Here is a 20,215-nt window from a genome sequence, read left to right on the forward strand (position 1 = left end):
GTGTGTGTGTGTGTGTGTGTGTGTGTGTGTGTGTATATATCTAGAGAAAATCTAGGAAAGTAAGCCTTGGAGGGTAATTATTAGGTTTAGGGCTATTAGTCTTAGGTTGGCATGCATGACGAGCTCCATCTCTCTCCCTCCCTCTCGGCCTCCCTCTCTCCCTCTCCCTCTCCCTCTCGGCTTCTCTCTCCCCCTCTCTCTCTCTCTCTCTCTCTCTCTCTCTCTCTCTCCCTAGTACAATGTGTGTGTGTGTGTGTATGTGTGTATATATATATCTAGAGAAAATCTAGGAAAGTAAGCCTTGGAGGGTAATTATTAGGTTTAGGGCTATTAGTCTTAGGTTGGCATGCATGACGAGGCTAAGTTTGCTTCTTCTTTTTTGGAAACAAAATGATAGCTTCTTTTGGTATGACTTGTCTTGTCAAATATATATACACTTTGGTAAGTCTAGTCTCCATTATCCAAGGGATAAAAATTTTCCTAATAAATATTATCCAATGGTTAAAGAGGTAATGATGATAAATGTGACTAGATATGGTTAGGTTCAAGTAGGCTTATAAGGCTAAGGTAGGTCATGATTAAAGGTTAAGCTTCCAAAGGTAATCATATGGACCAATGGTTAATATCCTAGAAAGTAAGTCTATGGTCAAGTAGTCATGATTAAAGTAGGTTATGAGTGCTACTTTTGGTAGTATCATGATTACCATCTTAGTCCAATGGTTCTTAAATGCTAGGGAAAGGTAACTAAGTTAATTGGTACTTAGGTTTGCCTAACTAAATGATTGGAAACAAAACCTATTACCCAAAAGATAAGAATTATCCTAACAACTATCGTTCAATCGGTAAAGAGAAAAGATACCCTTGGAAGATGTAATGATGAGGAATGAAGTCAATAATTGACTAGTCAAGAAAGTGCAATGATTTCCTAGTCTAGGGTTGCATGCATGGCATGCATAAAGATTGCCACATTTGGAAGTAAAATGATGGTCATGACTTGTCTTGTCCAAGTCATTCATTCATTGGTAAGTCAAAAGTCCATTAACCAAGGGATAATAATTCCCCTAGCATTTATTAACCAATGGTTAAAGAAGAAATGATGATGAGTAAGGCTTTGAATGACTAGTCATGGGTGAAATGATTACCATAATGGCCTAATGGTCCAATTAGGGTTAGGAGGGGTTCATAAGGCTCAAAGATGGTCAAAAAGGTCCATCTAGGGTTAAGGAAATGTAACTAGGTGAATTGGTAGTCCGGTTCCTCTAACTAGTCAGTTGAAAACTAATTCTACTTGTCATGTAGGATTTCTAGCCAAGAAATATAATTTTGAGATTTTATTTTATTCACTAAGAAAATATATAAGTGTTTTTACAAGCATACTTGTCTTTAGAAAATGACTAAATTGTTCGGTGCAAAGAGATATAATTTTATAAGTCTTAAACCTAATTATGACGAATTATTAGAAATTAAAAAAGAATTTTAAAAGCAAATCCAAGTAATTAAAATAAAATTCAAATATTTAACAAAAATTTTATTTACCGAAAATCCGGATCATTACAGGTAAAAGGGTAATTTTATCATGAGGTTGTATTTGGAGGTAATTAAAAATTGAGTTCATCTTTAATGGAAATTAAATGCACTGTTTGTATCATTAGAGTTATTTTTCTCAAAAAAAAAAAAAAAATACAGGACATGACAATGTAAATTGTCATCGCTACTAAAGTGCTCCATTTGATTCTCTCTATTGCGGCAGTTAGATTTGACCCCAAATTTAACGTATTTAATTATTTTATGGTAATTTGATAGGGCGATTGAAAGTGCCTTGAAAAACTGGGTTTAATAGGGCACTTACTTGGAGACATAAAACTACGACGTTTTTGTAGTCAAAATTTTTTTTTAAATGAATTTTTTTTGATCAATCTAATAGGGCATCTTAATTTGCCCCTCTACCAAAAATTAAACCGAAAGTCCAAAACTCCAAGTCAGACTCCCTACACACAGGAAAAAAAAACAAGAGCAATATCTAATAATCATATGTTATACAGTTTTTAATCATCTTCGATACGGTTATTTAACGGATCTCAATAAGATGAAACTATTTTAACAGTCGAGGCTGTTGATTTCGTTGTGCTTATTGATTAAATCATTATCTTAAAATTTTGGCTTGATCGGGTTTAAAAAGTTCCTTGATTGGGACACAATTTGTTTTTTGGATGATAGTTATCGTCTGATCAAATGTGTAGTGATACCCGATCAACTTCATTTTTTGTAAGAATAATATAGTCCGTAATATGTACAATATAGATGGTTCAGATAAAAAAATAAGGACTCTTGTAGGGTCTGGTCATGCAATCTAAAATTTTAATGCCTCGGGATGCAACAAATGTTGTCCAATCAGGCGGTCGCCAATATCCGATGATCTCCGATTTTGGTGACAATGATGAAATTAGTGAGACGTGAAATCCTAACAGTTTAGATCGACCACCGTAAAAATTGAGTTGATAATGACTTTTAAATCCTATACGTTCAATGTAAATGCTAACTAGTCTTGTGCTATACTTGAATGTACGGTAGCCATTCGACTGCGACACAATTACAATGATCCAAACTGTTGCTTTTGTTTCCCTTGTTGATTAAATCATCCTCTTGAAGATTTGTCTATATCGGGTTTAGAAAACTTCATTATTGACACACAATTTCATTAACAAAATGGGTTTTTCTCTTTGATTAAGTGTCTAGCGACTCCCGGTTAACTCGTTGCTAGTATGAATGAAGTGCTCCATAATATGTAAAAGATGGACGGTTCCGATCAGAAAAAAAAGACTCGGGTGGAGGTTGAGTATTGCAATCTAATACTTTAATGCCTTGGGATGAATCAAATGTGGTCCGATCAGGCGATCCCAGATATCTGATAATCTTCATTTTTGGTGATTCTGATAAAATCAATGAGACATGAAATTCTTATGGTTCAGATCAACCATTATTAAAATAAAGTTAGCTTATTAAGTTTAAAATTTGTTCGAACTGCAAGATATGAGAATGCTTAATTATTTTGGTGGTAATCCCCCAAAATAATTGAATTCCAAACTCTCGCTTCAAACAAATGGCCGGCTGCGGATTAAAAAAAAAAAAAACAGATGGCCGACTGAAGTCAGTAACCACCCACGCTTCCTTTCTTCCCAAAGAAGAGAAATCCCCAAAATCGATCCATTCTCTCTCTCTCTCTCCTCAGCCCAGTTCCACAGTCCACACCACCACCGACGCAGCCCCGCCACTGAAGTCATCTTTTCCGTTCTTCCTGACTCGTTTTGCCCTAATTTCTTCCCCAAAATTACCAAACCCTCTAATTTCGTGCGCGTTTGGTTCGGATTCGACCAAAAATAGGTTCAACTTGCCTTCTTGTGTACGATTTCGAGGTACCATTGCTCTGTCTCACTCGTATCTGCTCGAGTCTGTTCTATTTTGGGAGATTTCGGTCACCTATTGTTCAATTTGCTGTAAAATCGGGCTAGTCACACTTCCAAACGAAACCCTAGATCTCGATTGTCATGGAGGTTCGAATTTAGGTTCTCCTGTTAATTTTTTGTGTTTAAGGTTTAGTTTGGGAATTGATCGATTGGCGTTTGGATTAATTAGTAAAAAATTTAGGTCTACTGATTTTGTAGGTGCCTTACGAGTTACGACGCAAACTGTTATATATGTTTTCCCCTATTTTTTCGTAAGTATGTTCTCCCCTATTTTTACCGCAAGTATTTTTCTTTTGTTAGTCATCCACTTTGTTTGACCCCCTCTATCTACTACCCATTTTTTCCACAAAGTATTTGCTGCTTCAGTGATTAATGTATATTGTACTTATTTTGCAGCAATCGCAATTTGAATTAGCAAGGTGTCATTGGAAAAGTTAATGGCGATTATTTTGTGGTGATGCCATGGTTGTAAACTTGTAAGCTTACTTAAACTGTAGAATTATATGCTTCATGCATTCAAAGTTCTTTTAGTACTTGTTTTCGGAAAGGTTACGTGGTCACTAAAGCTTGTCTAACATGGCTGTGCAACTATACGAGGGACTCAATTTCTCGTGTTACTAAAACTTCTTAACTTGTACTGTAGGAACGGAATACCAGTTTGGGAAATTTATCAAGGCAAACGTCCAATGTTGTTGGTCTAAATTCTTTTATATTACCTGTCAGAGCAAGCATGTGCCTGGTTCCCGCCCTAAGAAGTTCCAAGCTATCATGCGTGTTTTTATGGATGTGCCAGATGTTACAGCCTAGAAATTTTATTTGTCTTATTAATTATTTTGGTCATTTATTAATTGGGAGTTTTATTGTGTGGGTCCTAATTAGCAATTTTCTTTTCTGCGCAATATAGTTACTATGTGCAAACTATTATTAGTTTGAGGGTATAAGTATAATAATTAATTACAGTAATTAGTCTATATCAGTTAGTTACATTAATTATCTAGTCAGCTACAAATTAGGGGCATTATGTTAGTGGGTGTTTTTATAAAGTTACTCGTTAAGAGATATTTTAACGAAGTAGGGTTTTTAATTGGAGAGAACGTCTGAGATAAGAAGTTTGAGAGAACCTTGTGTGGGAAAGGCAAAAGCTGTAGGGACGTAACAGTTCGGCTGGTTCTCGATCGGGTAAGCGGCACATGTTTCCTTTATTCTTGTTCCTTTTTCCGTTCTTTGTTGTACATGGATTAGAGTGAGGTATCGAACAAAGGAGTTATTGGGAGATTAAATGGAGTAGTGAAGGTGTATTGTGTGATGTGGGCATTGTGCATGGCGGTGTGGCGTGGAGAATTGGCCAAGTGTGGGGTTATGACTTTGCTAACAATAGTGGTGAAAGGAATCATGACAATGGGCCTTGATTTTATATTGTAACTTGTACGTACATGTGTTGTTTACATAGGTTATGCGTGGACAAGTGGATTTTGGAAGGGAAACAGGTGGCTACATGGGAGAAATATTGTTGGAACCAAAAATCAATTTGGGTTTTGTTGTTTCGGGTTGGTACTGAGTATTAGTTACCTAGATTGGGGTTTGGGTAATCTATTGATACATTGTTCTCTAGCTAGTTTCATGGTCAATGTATATGCAGTTTAGATAATTATTTTGTATTATTCTTTTGTTCAGGTTAACTTCGTTTTGCATTGTTCGGTTATAGTACCTTTGGACTCAGGTGAGTAGTTAAACATGTTACGTATTTGCGAACTTCCCCGCATCCCTTAAATTATTGTTTTAGAAAATTAATGATTGAAATTGGGAACATGTATTTGTTTTATTTGGTTTTTGAAATTGGCATGCGGATTGGTGAAACCATTTGTTGATCGAATAATCTTTTGGTGAGAACTTTGTGGATATTGATGGGAACATATTTTGGAAGTCCAGGGAAATTAATCCTCTATGTGCGGGTGACTCTGGCCATTAGGGAAGAGACCGGATTAGGCCGGTGACCCTAATGCTCAACGGTTGTTATTGACCGGATCATTCTTAGGGAAAAGTTCCACGGGCTGCCTACTCGTGGTGACTCTAAGTTTTGATATTGGATCCAATTATGAGACATTTATTCACTGGCATTTGGTACTATTGGTTTTGGTTGTGGTTCCCCATTGTTGTTGGAGATTGGATTGAGAACACCATTAAGATTTATCGGATGAATCGTTTATTGGATTAATTGATTATTTTATTGTTCACCTCTATGCCAAATTTTATATTGACATGGTAAATTATTTTAATCCCTGTTTCAGAACTTTATTCTAATATACATGCTTTGCTACTCACTGAGCTCGTCAGCTGACGGATTTATTCAAATTTCTTTTTCAGGCAAGTTGGGGGCAGTTTGGAGGACTCTGGCGGCATTTGTTGACCTCCTTAGGGTGTCTCATCTTTTTCTTATATTTTTTTATTTTAATAATCGCTTCCGCATTCGAAACATTTGTCAAATAATGGATTCTTTTTATTATGGTTGGATCAGTGGATGTTGATTGGTTCATGGGATGTTTGTGCCCCATTCTTTTTATGGAATTTATTGGTTGGGGATGTTCTGGAAAAAAAAGAAAAAGAAAATGGTTGACAGATTGGTGGATCCTTGCTCGGGAGTTTATATAAAATTTCTTTTTAGGCTGCATGTTCTACGAGTTTTGGTCTTGTGGTTCATGGCCGGTCACTTCTCATTTTGGGGTGTGACAATTGTGGTATCAGAGCCAGGTTTAAAAAAAAAAAAAAAACAAATTTCTTTTGCATTCATTTTGTATCATGTTCATTTAGTGGAGGTCCAAGTTCCCAGAGTCCTATTGCCATTTGTGAGAGCGTTTGTTATTTGATGTGTATCGGTACCCACATAGTATTATGGAGATAGTTGTCATTAGGTGGGAACATTATTTTTCTATAGACTTTGGATAGGGTATTGGAGGAGAATGTGGCATATGGGATTTTATTTATAATTTGGATCGTTGCCCTTATTTCACAAGTACGTTGGTGATGTAATGTAGTTACAGTATGATTATTGAATCTGAGGAATTAGTATTGATGGTAGTACACTTTGAGATTGACTTAAGGATGTATCTTAGATGATTGTTACAAGGTTGTATCGACAATGGGCTAGTTGAATTGTGTGAGAATGTGCCAAGAGTTTCTTACTTGTAATATATAGTCGGTACATCCCGGATAGTCTTGAATTGTTGTTGTTAATTTGATCAGTCCTTTGTCCCTATGGTTGAGATCCTAGTAAAGATTTGGCTATGTTCTATTATGAGAGGTCAATAATTATGCTTGTTTGAGGAACTACGTACCCCATGAATTCCTTGATGGTTATTAGGTGAATACCCTATAAACTCGTTGATGGTTAGGATTCTTGTGTTTCCTCGTTTCAATCCGACTAAAAAAAAAAAAACCTTACGACTAGGTGGGTATAGAGTGGGAGTATTCGATTGTTGAAAGTGAATTTTTCTAACCGGAGTATTAATTGTTTGGTTGTTAGAATTTGACAGTAAATAGATAGGCTTTGGCAAGGGTATGATTGCTTGATTGGCATTGGCATGCATTGGGCTATGGCTATACATGTGACTGCTTGGGTTGGTTTGAGTCTATGGAAAGGGATTGTTACAGTATGTTTAGTGATTAGACAATGAGGATATGGAGTGCAATGGTGGTAATTTGAAATTTTATTGCATTACGGTATCGTTGTCGTGAAATTATGTAAAGGTTAGGAAAGAGAAAATTTGATTGGATAAACTTATGAGATTAGAGTTGTTATTGAGCCGTAGAAGTAAATATGGGAGTATTACCGACTTGATCATTAGTTGTTTTGGGGTTTGTAATTTATTCATTGCGAAAGGTTAAAACTCTTACTTTTGGGGATAATTTAGAGACGTGGTTTTGGAATGACAAGGGAATATTCTATGGTTTTAAGTTTTGGGTTAGTGCATGGAGTTGGTCTACAAGTTGCAAGGTGAATTTTAGGATCTTTAGGCGCTGATGTTTATTTTGCGTTAGTTTGGGGAGTGTGCCTTATTTGTTACCTAAAGTTTTAATCTGGACTTGGTTATTTGTTTGGACTCTAGTGAAGACTGATTTGAGAATGTTTCACCGAAGCTGTTGAAGGGTATAGGTTTATGATGTGTAGCTGATTAGTAAATCAATCATAATAAGAGGTGATTTGTTGAGCCATATGACTTGTGGTACTATAATAAATCAAAGCTCAGAGGTTAAGAAGTTCATTAGTAGACTTTGGGTTTTTGTGAGTAATGGGATTGTAGATTGGAGATCAATCCTTAGAGCTTGGCTTACTTGGTTTGAGCTGTAATTATTTTGATTCTTTCCTCGGCTACTAATTCTAACCGTGATTAATTAGTTGGTAGATTATCTTATTTGTTAGTTTCAAGTTAGTCCCTTTTAGGTGAAGTTGGAGTACTATATCAGAGAGATTTTTGTGGAAGTATTCATGTTGGTTCGTAGCTATGGGTGGTAGTAAGACGTCATGAAGGCTAATACGTATTTGGAACTTAACAGTTAATGGAGTACTTGAAGGTGGGAATAGAAAATTTGATAGCTAGAAATGTGATATTGGATCTCTACGTACGTATCACTTCAGTTATAAAAAAAAAAAAAAAGAAGAGGAAGAAGAAAGAGAGAGAGAACAAAAAAGAGAAGAATGTGATGGGTTTTTAGACTTCATTTTTTTTTATGTTATTGATGGAGCCTTACAGCAATACTGCTATACATTTAGGATTGATGGATGTAAGCAATTTTGTGGATTTGGTTTCTATTTCGGTTAATAATCTTCGTGAGAGCCATAATTATTCGGTGCAACATATATTCATTGATTGGTGCTCCTAGAAGCGTATGCGGTACATTGCGTTGCAGGAGTGTGGTTAATGTTTAGGTGGAATACTAAAGAATTGGTAGTTTATTAAGTGCCAAAATTTGGATTGGGGGATGCACCATTGATTGAGATAATGAATATGGAGTTTTGCGAATATGGTAGCATTATAATGGTCTTATGGAATAGTTTCGTTAAGGTTATGTGATATGCTTGATTGCCTACTCGAAATCATGGTTGTGTATTGGAAAATAAGTACTGGGGTAGTAACTATTGAATGGTTGGCAAAGTTTTGAAGTTCTTGGATATTCGTGATGTTCAATCTTATGGAGGCATGATTCTTTTCGGAGTTTTAAATAACTACTTACATTTTTTTTTCATCTTGATGTGAGTGATATGGAGTTGTAGTCTGTAGAGATAGTGGAACGGTTACATGAATATCGAATTGGGGGTTGTAGTTGATTGGCTCACTAAGTTGACACATTTTGTAGCTATTAAGCAGACATATACATTGGTTTGTTTGGCACGGTTGTGTGTTAGGGAGATTTTTAGACTCCATGGGGCATGTGTGTCAATGGTGTCAGATCGTGTCCCCATTTTGTATCTAAATTTTGGATGCCTTAAAGATATATAGCGATGGATACTCGCATATTTTTTTTTTTTTAGTTTTGCTTAATGATGATCAAAGTGAGGACTATACAAATTTTGGAGGATTTATTGAGACCATGTACCTTAGAGTGAAAAGAAAATTGTGATGATCAAGCCGTTAATGGAATTTGCGTACAATAACAGTTTTCATTCGAGTTTGGGAGTTGTTCCATATGAGGTTTGTATGGACGGAAGTGTATATCCCTTATCCGTTGGTATGAGGTTGGAGAAATGTGACTTTTAGGACTTGACTTGGTGGAGGATGCAAAAAAAAAAAAAAAAAACTATTTGGGAAAGGTTTGTAACCACTTGGAATAGATAGAAAAGTTATGCAGATAATCGTAGGAGGGATTTGGAGTAATTAGATGGCCCTTTGAATATTTTTGAAATGATGGAAATCTAGTGACTATTATTTTGACATTCTTTTACTATTTTGGTAGTCTTAATTTGATTGATGGGGTAGGTTGATTAACTTCTTTGATAGATTTGGGCTAGTTCAATTTCCGGTCATATTATGAGAGATACTTTTTCGAACAGTCATTGGAGGGATTTGGAGTTTGTAACTAGAGATATTGTACTTCTTAAGGTGTTCCCATAGAAAGATGTTATTCGGTTTGGCAAAAAGAGAAAGTTGAGTCCTCACTATATTGGGCCGTTTGAGGTTTTGGAAAAGGATAATTGAGGTGGCCTATCGTTTGGCGTTGCCGCGTAGTTCAGCTCGAGTTAATAATGTTTCCATGTGTCAATGTTGAGGAGGCGTGTTCGTAGTCCGTCCCATGTTATTAATTATGAGCCACTTCATGATCGGAATGATTTAACTTATGATGAGCAACCTGTAGAGATTTTGGATACGAAGGAGAAAGGTGCTTTGCAATAAACGATTTTATTGGTCAAGGTATTGTGGTGCAATCACACGATTAAAGAAGCCACTTGGGAGCGAGATCAGGAGATGCGCGACAAGTACCCACATTTGTATGATCAAGGTTAGTATGCAATTTCGAGGACGAAATTTATTTTAAGGGGGGAAGGATGTTACAGCCTAGAAATTTTATTTGTCTTATTAATTATTTTGGTCATTTATTAATTGGGAGTTTTATTGTGTGGGTCCTAATTAGCAATTTTCTTTTCTGCGCAATATAGTTACTATGTGCGCTATTATTAGTTTGAGGGTATAAGTATAATAATTAATTACAGTAATTAGTCTATATCAGTTAGTTACATTAATTATCTAGTCAGCTACAAATTAGGGGCATTATGTTAGTGGGTGTTTTTATAAAGTTACTCGTTAAGAGATATTTTAACGGAGTAGGGTTTTTAATTGGAGAGAACGTCTGAGATAAGAAGTTTGAGAGAACCTTGTGTGGGAAAGGCAAAAGCTGTAGGGACGTAACAGTTCGGCTGGTTCTCGATCGGGTAAGCGGCACATGTTTCCTTTATTCTTGTTCCTTTTTCCGTTCTTTGTTGTACATGGATTAGAGTGAGGTATCGAACAAAGGAGTTATTGGGAGATTAAATGGAGTAGTGAAGGTGTATTGTGTGATGTGGGCATTGTGCATGGCGGTGTGGCGTGGAGAATTGGCCAAGTGTGGGGTTATGACTTTGCTAACAATAGTGGTGAAAGGAATCATGACAATGGGCCTTGATTTTATATTGTAACTTGTACGTACATGTGTTGTTTACATAGGTTATGCGTGGACAAGTGGATTTTGGAAGGGAAACAGGTGGCTACATGGGAGAAATATTGTTGGAACCAAAAATCAATTTGGGTTTTGTTGTTTCGGGTTGGTACTGAGTATTAGTTACCTAGATTGGGGTTTGGGTAATCTATTGATACATTATTCTCTAGCTAGTTTCATGGTCAATGTATATGCAGTTTAGATAATTATTTTGTATTATTCTTTTGTTCAGGTTAACTTCGTTTTGCATTGTTCGGTTATAGTACCTTTGGACTCAGGTGAGTAGTTAAACATGTTACGTATTTGCGAACTTCCCCGCATCCCTTAAATTATTGTTTTAGAAAATTAATGATTGAAATTGGGAACATGTATTTGTTTTATTTGGTTTTTGAAATTGGCATGCGGATTGGTGAAACCATTTGTTGATCGAATAATCTTTTGGTGAGAACTTTGTGGATATTGATGGGAACATATTTTGGAAGTCCAGGGAAATTAATCCTCTGTGTGCGGGTGACTCTGGCCATTAGGGAAGAGACCGGATTAGGCCGGTGACCCTAATGCTCAACGGTTGTTATTGACCGGATCATTCTTAGGGAAAAGTTCCACGGGCTGCCTACTCGTGGTGACTCTAAGTTTTGATATTGGATCCAATTATGAGACATTTATTCACTGGCATTTGGTACTATTGGTTTTGGTTGTGGTTCCCCATTGTTGTTGGAGATTGGATTGAGAACACCATTAAGATTTATCGGATGAATCGTTTATTGGATTAATTGATTATTTTATTGTTCACCTCTATGCCAAATTTTATATTGACATGGTAAATTATTTTAATCCCTGTTTCAGAACTTTATTCTAATATACATGCTTTGCTACTCACTGAGCTCGTCAGCTGACGGATTTATTCAAATTTCTTTTTCAGGCAAGTTGGGGGCAGTTTGGAGGACTTTGGCGGCATTTGTTGACCTCCTTAGGGTGTCTCATCTTTTTCTTATATTTTTTTATTTTAATAATCGCTTCCGCATTCGAAACATTTGTCAAATAATGGATTCTTTTTATTATGGTTGGATCAGTGGATGTTGATTGGTTCATGGGATGTTTGTGCCCCATTCTTTTTATGGAATTTATTGGTTGGGGATGTTCTGGAAAAAAAAAGAAAAAGAAAATGGTTGACAGATTGGTGGATCCTTGCTCGGGAGTTTATATAAAATTTCTTTTTAGGCTGCATGTTCTACGAGTTTTGGTCTTGTGGTTCATGGCCGGTCACTTCTCATTTTGGGGTGTGACAATTGTGGTATCAGAGCCAGGTTTAAAAAAAAAAAAAAACAAATTTCTTTTGCATTCATTTTGTATCATGTTCATTTAGTGGAGGTCCAAGTTCCCAGAGTCCTATTGCCATTTGTGAGAGCGTTTGTTATTTGATGTGTATCGGTACCCACATAGTATTATGGAGATAGTTGTCATTAGGTGGGAACATTATTTTTCTATAGACTTTGGATAGGGTATTGGAGGAGAATGTGGCATATGGGATTTTATTTATAATTTGGATCGTTGCCCTTATTTCACAAGTACGTTGGTGATGTAATGTAGTTACAGTATGATTATTGAATCTGAGGAATTAGTATTGATGGTAGTACACTTTGAGATTGACTTAAGGATGTATCTTAGATGATTGTTACAAGGTTGTATCGACAATGGGCTAGTTGAATTGTGTGAGAATGTGCCAAGAGTTTCTTACTTGTAATATATAGTCGGTACATCCCGGATAGTCTTGAATTGTTGTTGTTAATTTGATCAGTCCTTTGTCCCTATGGTTGAGATCCTAGTAAAGATTTGGCTATGTTCTATTATGAGAGGTCAATAATTATGATTGTTTGAGGAACTACGTACCCCATGAATTCCTTGATGGTTATTAGGTGAATACCCTATAAACTCGTTGATGGTTAGGATTCTTGTGTTTCCTCGTTTCAATCCGACTAAAAAAAAAAAAACCTTACGACTAGGTGGGTATAGAGTGGGAGTATTCGATTGTTGAAAGTGAATTTTTCTAACCGGAGTATTAATTGTTTGGTTGTTAGAATTTGACAGTAAATAGATAGGCTTTGGCAAGGGTATGATTGCTTGATTGGCATTGGCATGCATTGGGCTATGGCTATACATGTGACTGCTTGGGTTGGTTTGAGTCTATGGAAAGGGATTGTTACAGTATGTTTAGTGATTAGACAATGAGGATATGGAGTGCAATGGTGGTAATTTGAAATTTTATTGCATTACGGTATCGTTGTCGTGAAATTATGTAAAGGTTAGGAAAGAGAAAATTTGATTGGATAAACTTATGAGATTAGAGTTGTTATTGAGCCGTAGAAGTAAATATGGGAGTATTACCGACTTGATCATTAGTTGTTTTGGGGTTTGTAATTTATTCATTGCGAAAGGTTAAAACTCTTACTTTTGGGGATAATTTAGAGACGTGGTTTTGGAATGACAAGGGAATATTCTATGGTTTTAAGTTTTGGGTTAGTGCATGGAGTTGGTCTACAAGTTGCAAGGTGAATTTTAGGATCTTTAGGCGCTGATGTTTATTTTGCGTTAGTTTGGGGAGTGTGCCTTATTTGTTACCTAAAGTTTTAATCTGGACTTGGTTATTTGTTTGGACTCTAGTGAAGACTGATTTGAGAATGTTTCACCGAAGCTGTTGAAGGGTATAGGTTTATGATGTGTAGCTGATTAGTAAATCAATCATAATAAGAGGTGATTTGTTGAGCCATATGACTTGTGGTACTATAATAAATCAAAGCTCAGAGGTTAAGAAGTTCATTAGTAGACTTTGGGTTTTTGTGAGTAATGGGATTGTAGATTGGAGATCAATCCTTAGAGCTTGGCTTACTTGGTTTGAGCTGTAATTATTTTGATTCTTTCCTCGGCTACTAATTCTAACCGTGATTAATTAGTTGGTAGATTATCTTATTTGTTAGTTTCAAGTTAGTCCCTTTTAGGTGAAGTTGGAGTACTATATCAGAGAGATTTTTGTGGAAGTATTCATGTTGGTTCGTAGCTATGGGTGGTAGTAAGACGTCATGAAGGCTAATACGTATTTGGAACTTAACAGTTAATGGAGTACTTGAAGGTGGGAATAGAAAATTTGATAGCTAGAAATGTGATATTGGATCTCTACGTACGTATCACTTCAGTTATAAAAAAAAAAAAAAAGAAGAGGAAGAAGAAAGAGAGAGAGAACAAAAAAGAGAAGAATGTGATGGGTTTTTAGACTTCATTTTTTTTTATGTTATTGATGGAGCCTTACAGCAATACTGCTATACATTTAGGATTGATGGATGTAAGCAATTTTGTGGATTTGGTTTCTATTTCGGTTAATAATCTTCGTGAGAGCCATAATTATTCGGTGCAACATATATTCATTGATTGGTGCTCCTAGAAGCGTATGCGGTACATTGCGTTGCAGGAGTGTGGTTAATGTTTAGGTGGAATACTAAAGAATTGGTAGTTTATTAAGTGCCAAAATTTGGATTGGGGGATGCACCATTGATTGAGATAATGAATATGGAGTTTTGCGAATATGGTAGCATTATAATGGTCTTATGGAATAGTTTCGTTAAGGTTATGTGATATGCTTGATTGCCTACTCGAAATCATGGTTGTGTATTGGAAAATAAGTACTGGGGTAGTAACTATTGAATGGTTGGCAAAGTTTTGAAGTTCTTGGATATTCGTGATGTTCAATCTTATGGAGGCATGATTCTTTTCGGAGTTTTAAATAACTACTTACATTTTTTTTTCATCTTGATGTGAGTGATATGGAGTTGTAGTCTGTAGAGATAGTGGAACGGTTACATGAATATCGAATTGGGGGTTGTAGTTGATTGGCTCACTAAGTTGACACATTTTGTAGCTATTAAGCTGACATATACATTGGTTTGTTTGGCACGGTTGTGTGTTAGGGAGATTTTTAGACTCCATGGGGCATGTGTGTCAATGGTGTCAGATCGTGTCCCCATTTTGTATCTAAATTTTGGATGCCTTAAAGATATATAGCGATGGATACTCGCATATTTTTTTTTTTTAGTTTTGCTTAATGATGATCAAAGTGAGGACTATACAAATTTTGGAGGATTTATTGAGACCATGTACCTTAGAGTGAAAAGAAAATTGTGATGATCAAGCCGTTAATGGAATTTGCGTACAATAACAGTTTTCATTCGAGTTTTGGAGTTGTTCCATATGAGGTTTGTATGGACGGAAGTGTATATCCCTTATCCGTTGGTATGAGGTTGGAGAAATGTGACTTTTAGGACTTGACTTGGTGGAGGATGCAAAAAAAAAAAAAACTATTTGGGAAAGGTTTGTAACCACTTGGAATAGATAGAAAAGTTATGCAGATAATCGTAGGAGGGATTTGGAGTAATTAGATGGCCCTTTGAATATTTTTGAAATGATGGAAATCTAGTGACTATTATTTTGACATTCTTTTACTATTTTGGTAGTCTTAATTTGATTGATGGGGTAGGTTGATTAACTTCTTTGATAGATTTGGGCTAGTTCAATTTCTGGTCATATTATGAGAGATACTTTTTCGAACAGTCATTGGAGGGATTTGGAGTTTGTAACTAGAGATATTGTACTTCTTAAGGTGTTCCCATAGAAAGATGTTATTCGGTTTGGCAAAAAGAGAAAGTTGAGTCCTCACTATATTGGGCCGTTTGAGGTTTTGGAAAAGGATAATTGAGGTGGCCTATCGTTTGGCGTTGCCGCGTAGTTCAGCTCGAGTTAATAATGTTTCCATGTGTCAATGTTGAGGAGGCGTGTTCGTAGTCCGTCCCATGTTATTAATTATGAGCCACTTCATGATCGGAATGATTTAACTTATGATGAGCAACCTGTAGAGATTTTGGATACGAAGGAGAAAGGTGCTTTGCAATAAACGATTTTATTGGTCAAGGTATTGTGGTGCAATCACACGATTAAAGAAGCCACTTGGGAGCGAGATCAGGAGATGCGCGACAAGTACCCACATTTGTATGATCAAGGTTAGTATGCAATTTCGAGGACGAAATTTATTTTAAGGGGGGAAGGATGTTACAGCCTAGAAATTTTATTTGTCTTATTAATTATTTTGGTCATTTATTAATTGGGAGTTTTATTGTGTGGGTCCTAATTAGCAATTTTCTTTTCTGCGCAATATAGTTACTATGTGCGCTATTATTAGTTTGAGGGTATAAGTATAATAATTAATTACAGTAATTAGTCTATATCAGTTAGTTACATTAATTATCTAGTCAGCTACAAATTAGGGGCATTATGTTAGTGGGTGTTTTTATAAAGTTACTCGTTAAGAGATATTTTAACGGAGTAGGGTTTTTAATTGGAGAGAACGTCTGAGATAAGAAGTTTGAGAGAACCTTGTGTGGGAAAGGCAAAAGCTGTAGGGACGTAACAGTTCGGCTGGTTCTCGATCGGGTAAGCGGCACATGTTTCCTTTATTCTTGTTCCTTTTTCCGTTCTTTGTTGTACATGGATTAGAGTGAGGTATCGAACAAAGGAGTTATTGGGAGATTAAATGGAGTAGTGAAGGTGTATTGTGTGATGTGGGCATTGTGCATGGCGGTGTGGCGTGGAGAATTGGCCAAGTGTGGGGTTATGACTTTGCTAACAATAGTGGTGAAAGGAATCATGACAATGGGCCTTGATTTTATATTGTAACTTGTACGTACATGTGTTGTTTACATAGGTTATGCGTGGACAAGTGGATTTTGGAAGGGAAACAGGTGGCTACATGGGAGAAATATTGTTGGAACCAAAAATCAATTTGGGTTTTGTTGTTTCGGGTTGGTACTGAGTATTAGTTACCTAGATTGGGGTTTGGGTAATCTATTGATACATTATTCTCTAGCTAGTTTCATGGTCAATGTATATGCAGTTTAGATAATTATTTTGTATTATTCTTTTGTTCAGGTTAACTTCGTTTTGCATTGTTCGGTTATAGTACCTTTGGACTCAGGTGAGTAGTTAAACATGTTACGTATTTGCGAACTTCCCCGCATCCCTTAAATTATTGTTTTAGAAAATTAATGATTGAAATTGGGAACATGTATTTGTTTTATTTGGTTTTTGAAATTGGCATGCGGATTGGTGAAACCATTTGTTGATCGAATAATCTTTTGGTGAGAACTTTGTGGATATTGATGGGAACATATTTTGGAAGTCCAGGGAAATTAATCCTCTGTGTGCGGGTGACTCTGGCCATTAGGGAAGAGACCGGATTAGGCCGGTGACCCTAATGCTCAACGGTTGTTATTGACCGGATCATTCTTAGAGAAAAGTTCCACGGGCTGCCTACTCGTGGTGACTCTAAGTTTTGATATTGGATCCAATTATGAGACATTTATTCACTGGCATTTGGTACTATTGGTTTTGGTTGTGGTTCCCCATTGTTGTTGGAGATTGGATTGAGAACACCATTAAGATTTATCGGATGAATCGTTTATTGGATTAATTGATTATTTTATTGTTCACCTCTATGCCAAATTTTATATTGACATGGTAAATTATTTTAATCCCTGTTTCAGAACTTTATTCTAATATACATGCTTTGCTACTCACTGAGCTCGTCAGCTGACGGATTTATTCAAATTTCTTTTTCAGGCAAGTTGGGGGCAGTTTGGAGGACTCTGGCGGCATTTGTTGACCTCCTTAGGGTGTCTCATCTTTTTCTTATATTTTTTTATTTTAATAATCGCTTCCGCATTCGAAACATTTGTCAAATAATGGATTCTTTTTATTATGGTTGGATCAGTGGATGTTGATTGGTTCATGGGATGTTTGTGCCCCATTCTTTTTATGGAATTTATTGGTTGGGGATGTTCTGGAAAAAAAAAGAAAAAGAAAATGGTTGACAGATTGGTGGATCCTTGCTCGGGAGTTTATATAAAATTTCTTTTTAGGCTGCATGTTCTACGAGTTTTGGTCTTGTGGTTCATGGCCGGTCACTTCTCATTTTGGGGTGTGACACCAGAGGTCTTGGAATGCAGCCGTATAACATAATTCTAACAACTCGATGGTAATATTTCCTGAAATTATTTGTTTATATCTGTTACTGGATTGCTGATGGTTTTATGGATTTTGTTTCTTCTCTAGTTTTGGATAATTCCATGATTTTGGAATATATTAGTTTCCCTTTACGTTTCCTTTTCTTCCTTTCAAAGGTATTGGTGGGTCTATATTTGGTCTTATATTACCATAACATTTGAATCAGCTCATGTGGTACACTTTTCGCATAATGTATCTCATGACTTGTTTTGGAAAAAAAAAAACATAAAAATGTTTTGTCAGGAACTGTTATGGAGATAAAATGGAGGATGCTCTGAGTATTGTTCCTATAACTAAACTTGGCTACGACATTGTTCGATGGTTTGTTTTCTTTATTACTTGGAATTTTTAAACCAATTGTGTTTGCAGTTCTATGAACTTTACACATTTTGCTAGTATGTTTCATTATTATTCCATTCTAGTGGAAGGACTTTAGGCCTGACTATTACAGAGGTAGAGAGGAGTTGGTGACTAAAGATTTTAGGTTTTCAAGGGGCTACCTATAACAACTATTTTCTCATTGTCAGTTTTTATCCTGCAGGGAAAGTATTATTCGAAGTGAAAAAATGAGGTTTTAGTTGGTCATGGACAATATTTCTTCATCATTTTGTGGCTGTTTACCTTCTCATGAAATTTCAGTTCACCAAGAGAGAGAGACCTTTAGTCATGGACTTTTGCATTAGTGATTAGATCATTAGAACTCAGAATGGCTTCTTTTGCAGAACTAATGTCTAAAAATACTTTTCGGCCTACTCCTTTCCCCACTTTGTGATGGCCTTTCATCTTTGTATAACTGAAAGAACTTCTCTTAGTTATTTTGTCTTTCTATAATACAACTTTAGATGGATAGGCTCTAATCATTTGGCCCATTAGAGCAATACTTAGAATGATTGTTTAGGGATATTAACGTCTTAAAGAACTGTTTGTGATGACATGAAGGTTACTCCTACGTTCTTTGGCTATTAGTAATTATGCTTTTATGTTTGTTGTAGAGAGTTGGTGATGTTCTATTCGTCCAATGTATCTGCAACCAATTGCTGATTCATGGGGAAACTATACGTGTAGACCTTGCCGGAAAAGAAGGGACGATGATGCATGTATAGTTGGTATTGTTGTCAAGGCCTTTACACTGTTTACTAGATCTATTCTGGTATGGTTCTCTCTGTAGTTAACTTCATGTTTGTGCTTTTGTTTTTGTTCGGGAACTCAATTAATCTTTCTGTTTGAATTGCCTGTTTTGTGAAGTTAAACAAAGTTAAAGCGTTAACTTTTAAATTAAAAGGTCCTCTTCATATTGATTGTATCTTGGCCAATAGGAATCTTTGAACACCTGAATTCTTGAATTCTATGGCGTCTATGTTCGTTGTTGCATTGAAGCTCATGAGCATCTGCTTGTGTACTGCTTAAATTGTAGTTGGTATAACTTGGACTAATTGACTTAAATTGGTCTTGAATTGCTTAGTTCATTCACGTATCCTAGGGGTGTTAGTTTGGCATCATAGGGGTTTTCAGTTTGGCTCATTTGAAGATTATGATTTTAATGTGTTACATGACTTGTTCAATCACATTGTTCTTTTCTTTCATGTTATTGACTAGAAAAGCCTGTTATTTGAGTGAACTCCATTAAATGATTGAGGGACAATTAGAGTCAAAAGCTTATACGAGTGGTACCCAAAGCAACCATGTATATTGTGATTTTGAGAGTTGTTATATTTTGCTCTTCAATGTATAGTTCTTGTCAAATTTGACTACAGCAGTGCTTAGAATTCATGGTATGGGTATGCAACAGGCACATATGGATGTGATGATTTGCTTATGGATATATTACTTCATGTTTAACATTTATGTCTCTCTTGGACAAACGATCAATTCGGATTCTCACTATTATGTTGTGAAGAAAAAGCAGTGTATGACTGATTTTGTCTTTAGTTTTCCTGGTTTTTTTATTTTTTATTTTATTTTGACAATGATTATAGAACTCTTTAAATTTCCTTTTTCTATATGAGCAAGTGTTTCTTATTGTATTTCATTGTTTGTCAATTCAGGTAGCGAAGGACTATGATAGTGCTTGCGGAGAGGATTTTGAGCGTGTTATATTTTTTAGCTTCAGTAACTTATAAATATGGTTGATCAACTATTTCTCTTAAGCCTAGTTGTAACTTAGTAGGATTGCAGGATATTGTATTTATAAATTCGATCCAAGTATTTGTAAGAGTAAATTGGCAATTTTATATGTTTAAGAAGTTGAGTTCTCAGTTTTGGATGCTTGGTGAGTAGTATGGGATTGAATTAGCATCTAGCTGGTAATTTTTTTTTAAAAGAAAAACTTCTTTTGAGGCAGTTAAAAGTGCCTTATTAAGAAATCTATAGGGGCAGTTCCAAGTGCATCATCATCAATGAAGCTATTGCAGCACTTTGAAATGTCGCTATAGATGATTAACTATGGTTAAGCATTCACGATT

At 35.9% G+C, this 20,215-nt stretch overlaps 1 protein-coding gene across 17 annotated transcripts; it reads left to right on the forward strand.

Moving 5' to 3' along the window:
* Positions 1-1,718: 1,718 nt before the first annotated feature.
* On the forward strand, positions 1,719-20,008 carry LOC131333834 (uncharacterized). 17 transcript variants are annotated; one of them, XR_009201951.1, is made up of 6 exons: positions 1,719-3,413; positions 3,663-3,719; positions 3,861-3,940; positions 4,108-4,259; positions 17,682-17,724; positions 18,746-19,753. XR_009201951.1 is itself a non-coding variant. In XM_058368608.1 (3 exons), exons 1-3 carry the CDS (start codon positions 3,101-3,103, stop codon positions 3,872-3,874), a joined length of 522 nt encoding a protein of 173 aa, XP_058224591.1. In that variant the 5' UTR covers positions 2,850-3,100; the 3' UTR covers positions 3,875-4,024. The 17 variants fall into 17 exon arrangements, 2 of the variants coding, with proteins under 2 accessions (XP_058224591.1, XP_058224584.1); XR_009201950.1 differs by having other exon boundaries at positions 1,720-3,413; positions 3,663-3,715; positions 18,746-19,752; XR_009201947.1 differs by having other exon boundaries at positions 2,839-3,551; positions 4,188-4,259; positions 18,746-19,763.
* Positions 20,009-20,215: the final 207 nt, after the last annotated feature.

This window comes from Rhododendron vialii, chromosome 1a (assembly GCF_030253575.1).
Source record: "Rhododendron vialii isolate Sample 1 chromosome 1a, ASM3025357v1".
Classification (NCBI taxonomy): Eukaryota; Viridiplantae; Streptophyta; class Magnoliopsida; order Ericales; family Ericaceae; genus Rhododendron; species Rhododendron vialii.

Excerpts from the sequence above, each read along its gene's own strand:
- LOC131333834 (XM_058368601.1), top strand. The coding sequence starts at position 3,101 with ATGGCCGGCTGCGGATTAAAAAAAAAAAAAACAGATGGCCGACTGAAG. Across the intron at positions 3,552-3,662 it reads AGATCTCGATTGTCATGGAG|GTGCCTTACGAGTTACGACG; the intron begins GTTCGAATTTAG and ends CTGATTTTGTAG. Across the intron at positions 3,716-3,860 it reads ATGTTTTCCCCTATTTTTTC|CAATCGCAATTTGAATTAGC; the intron begins GTAAGTATGTTC and ends CTTATTTTGCAG.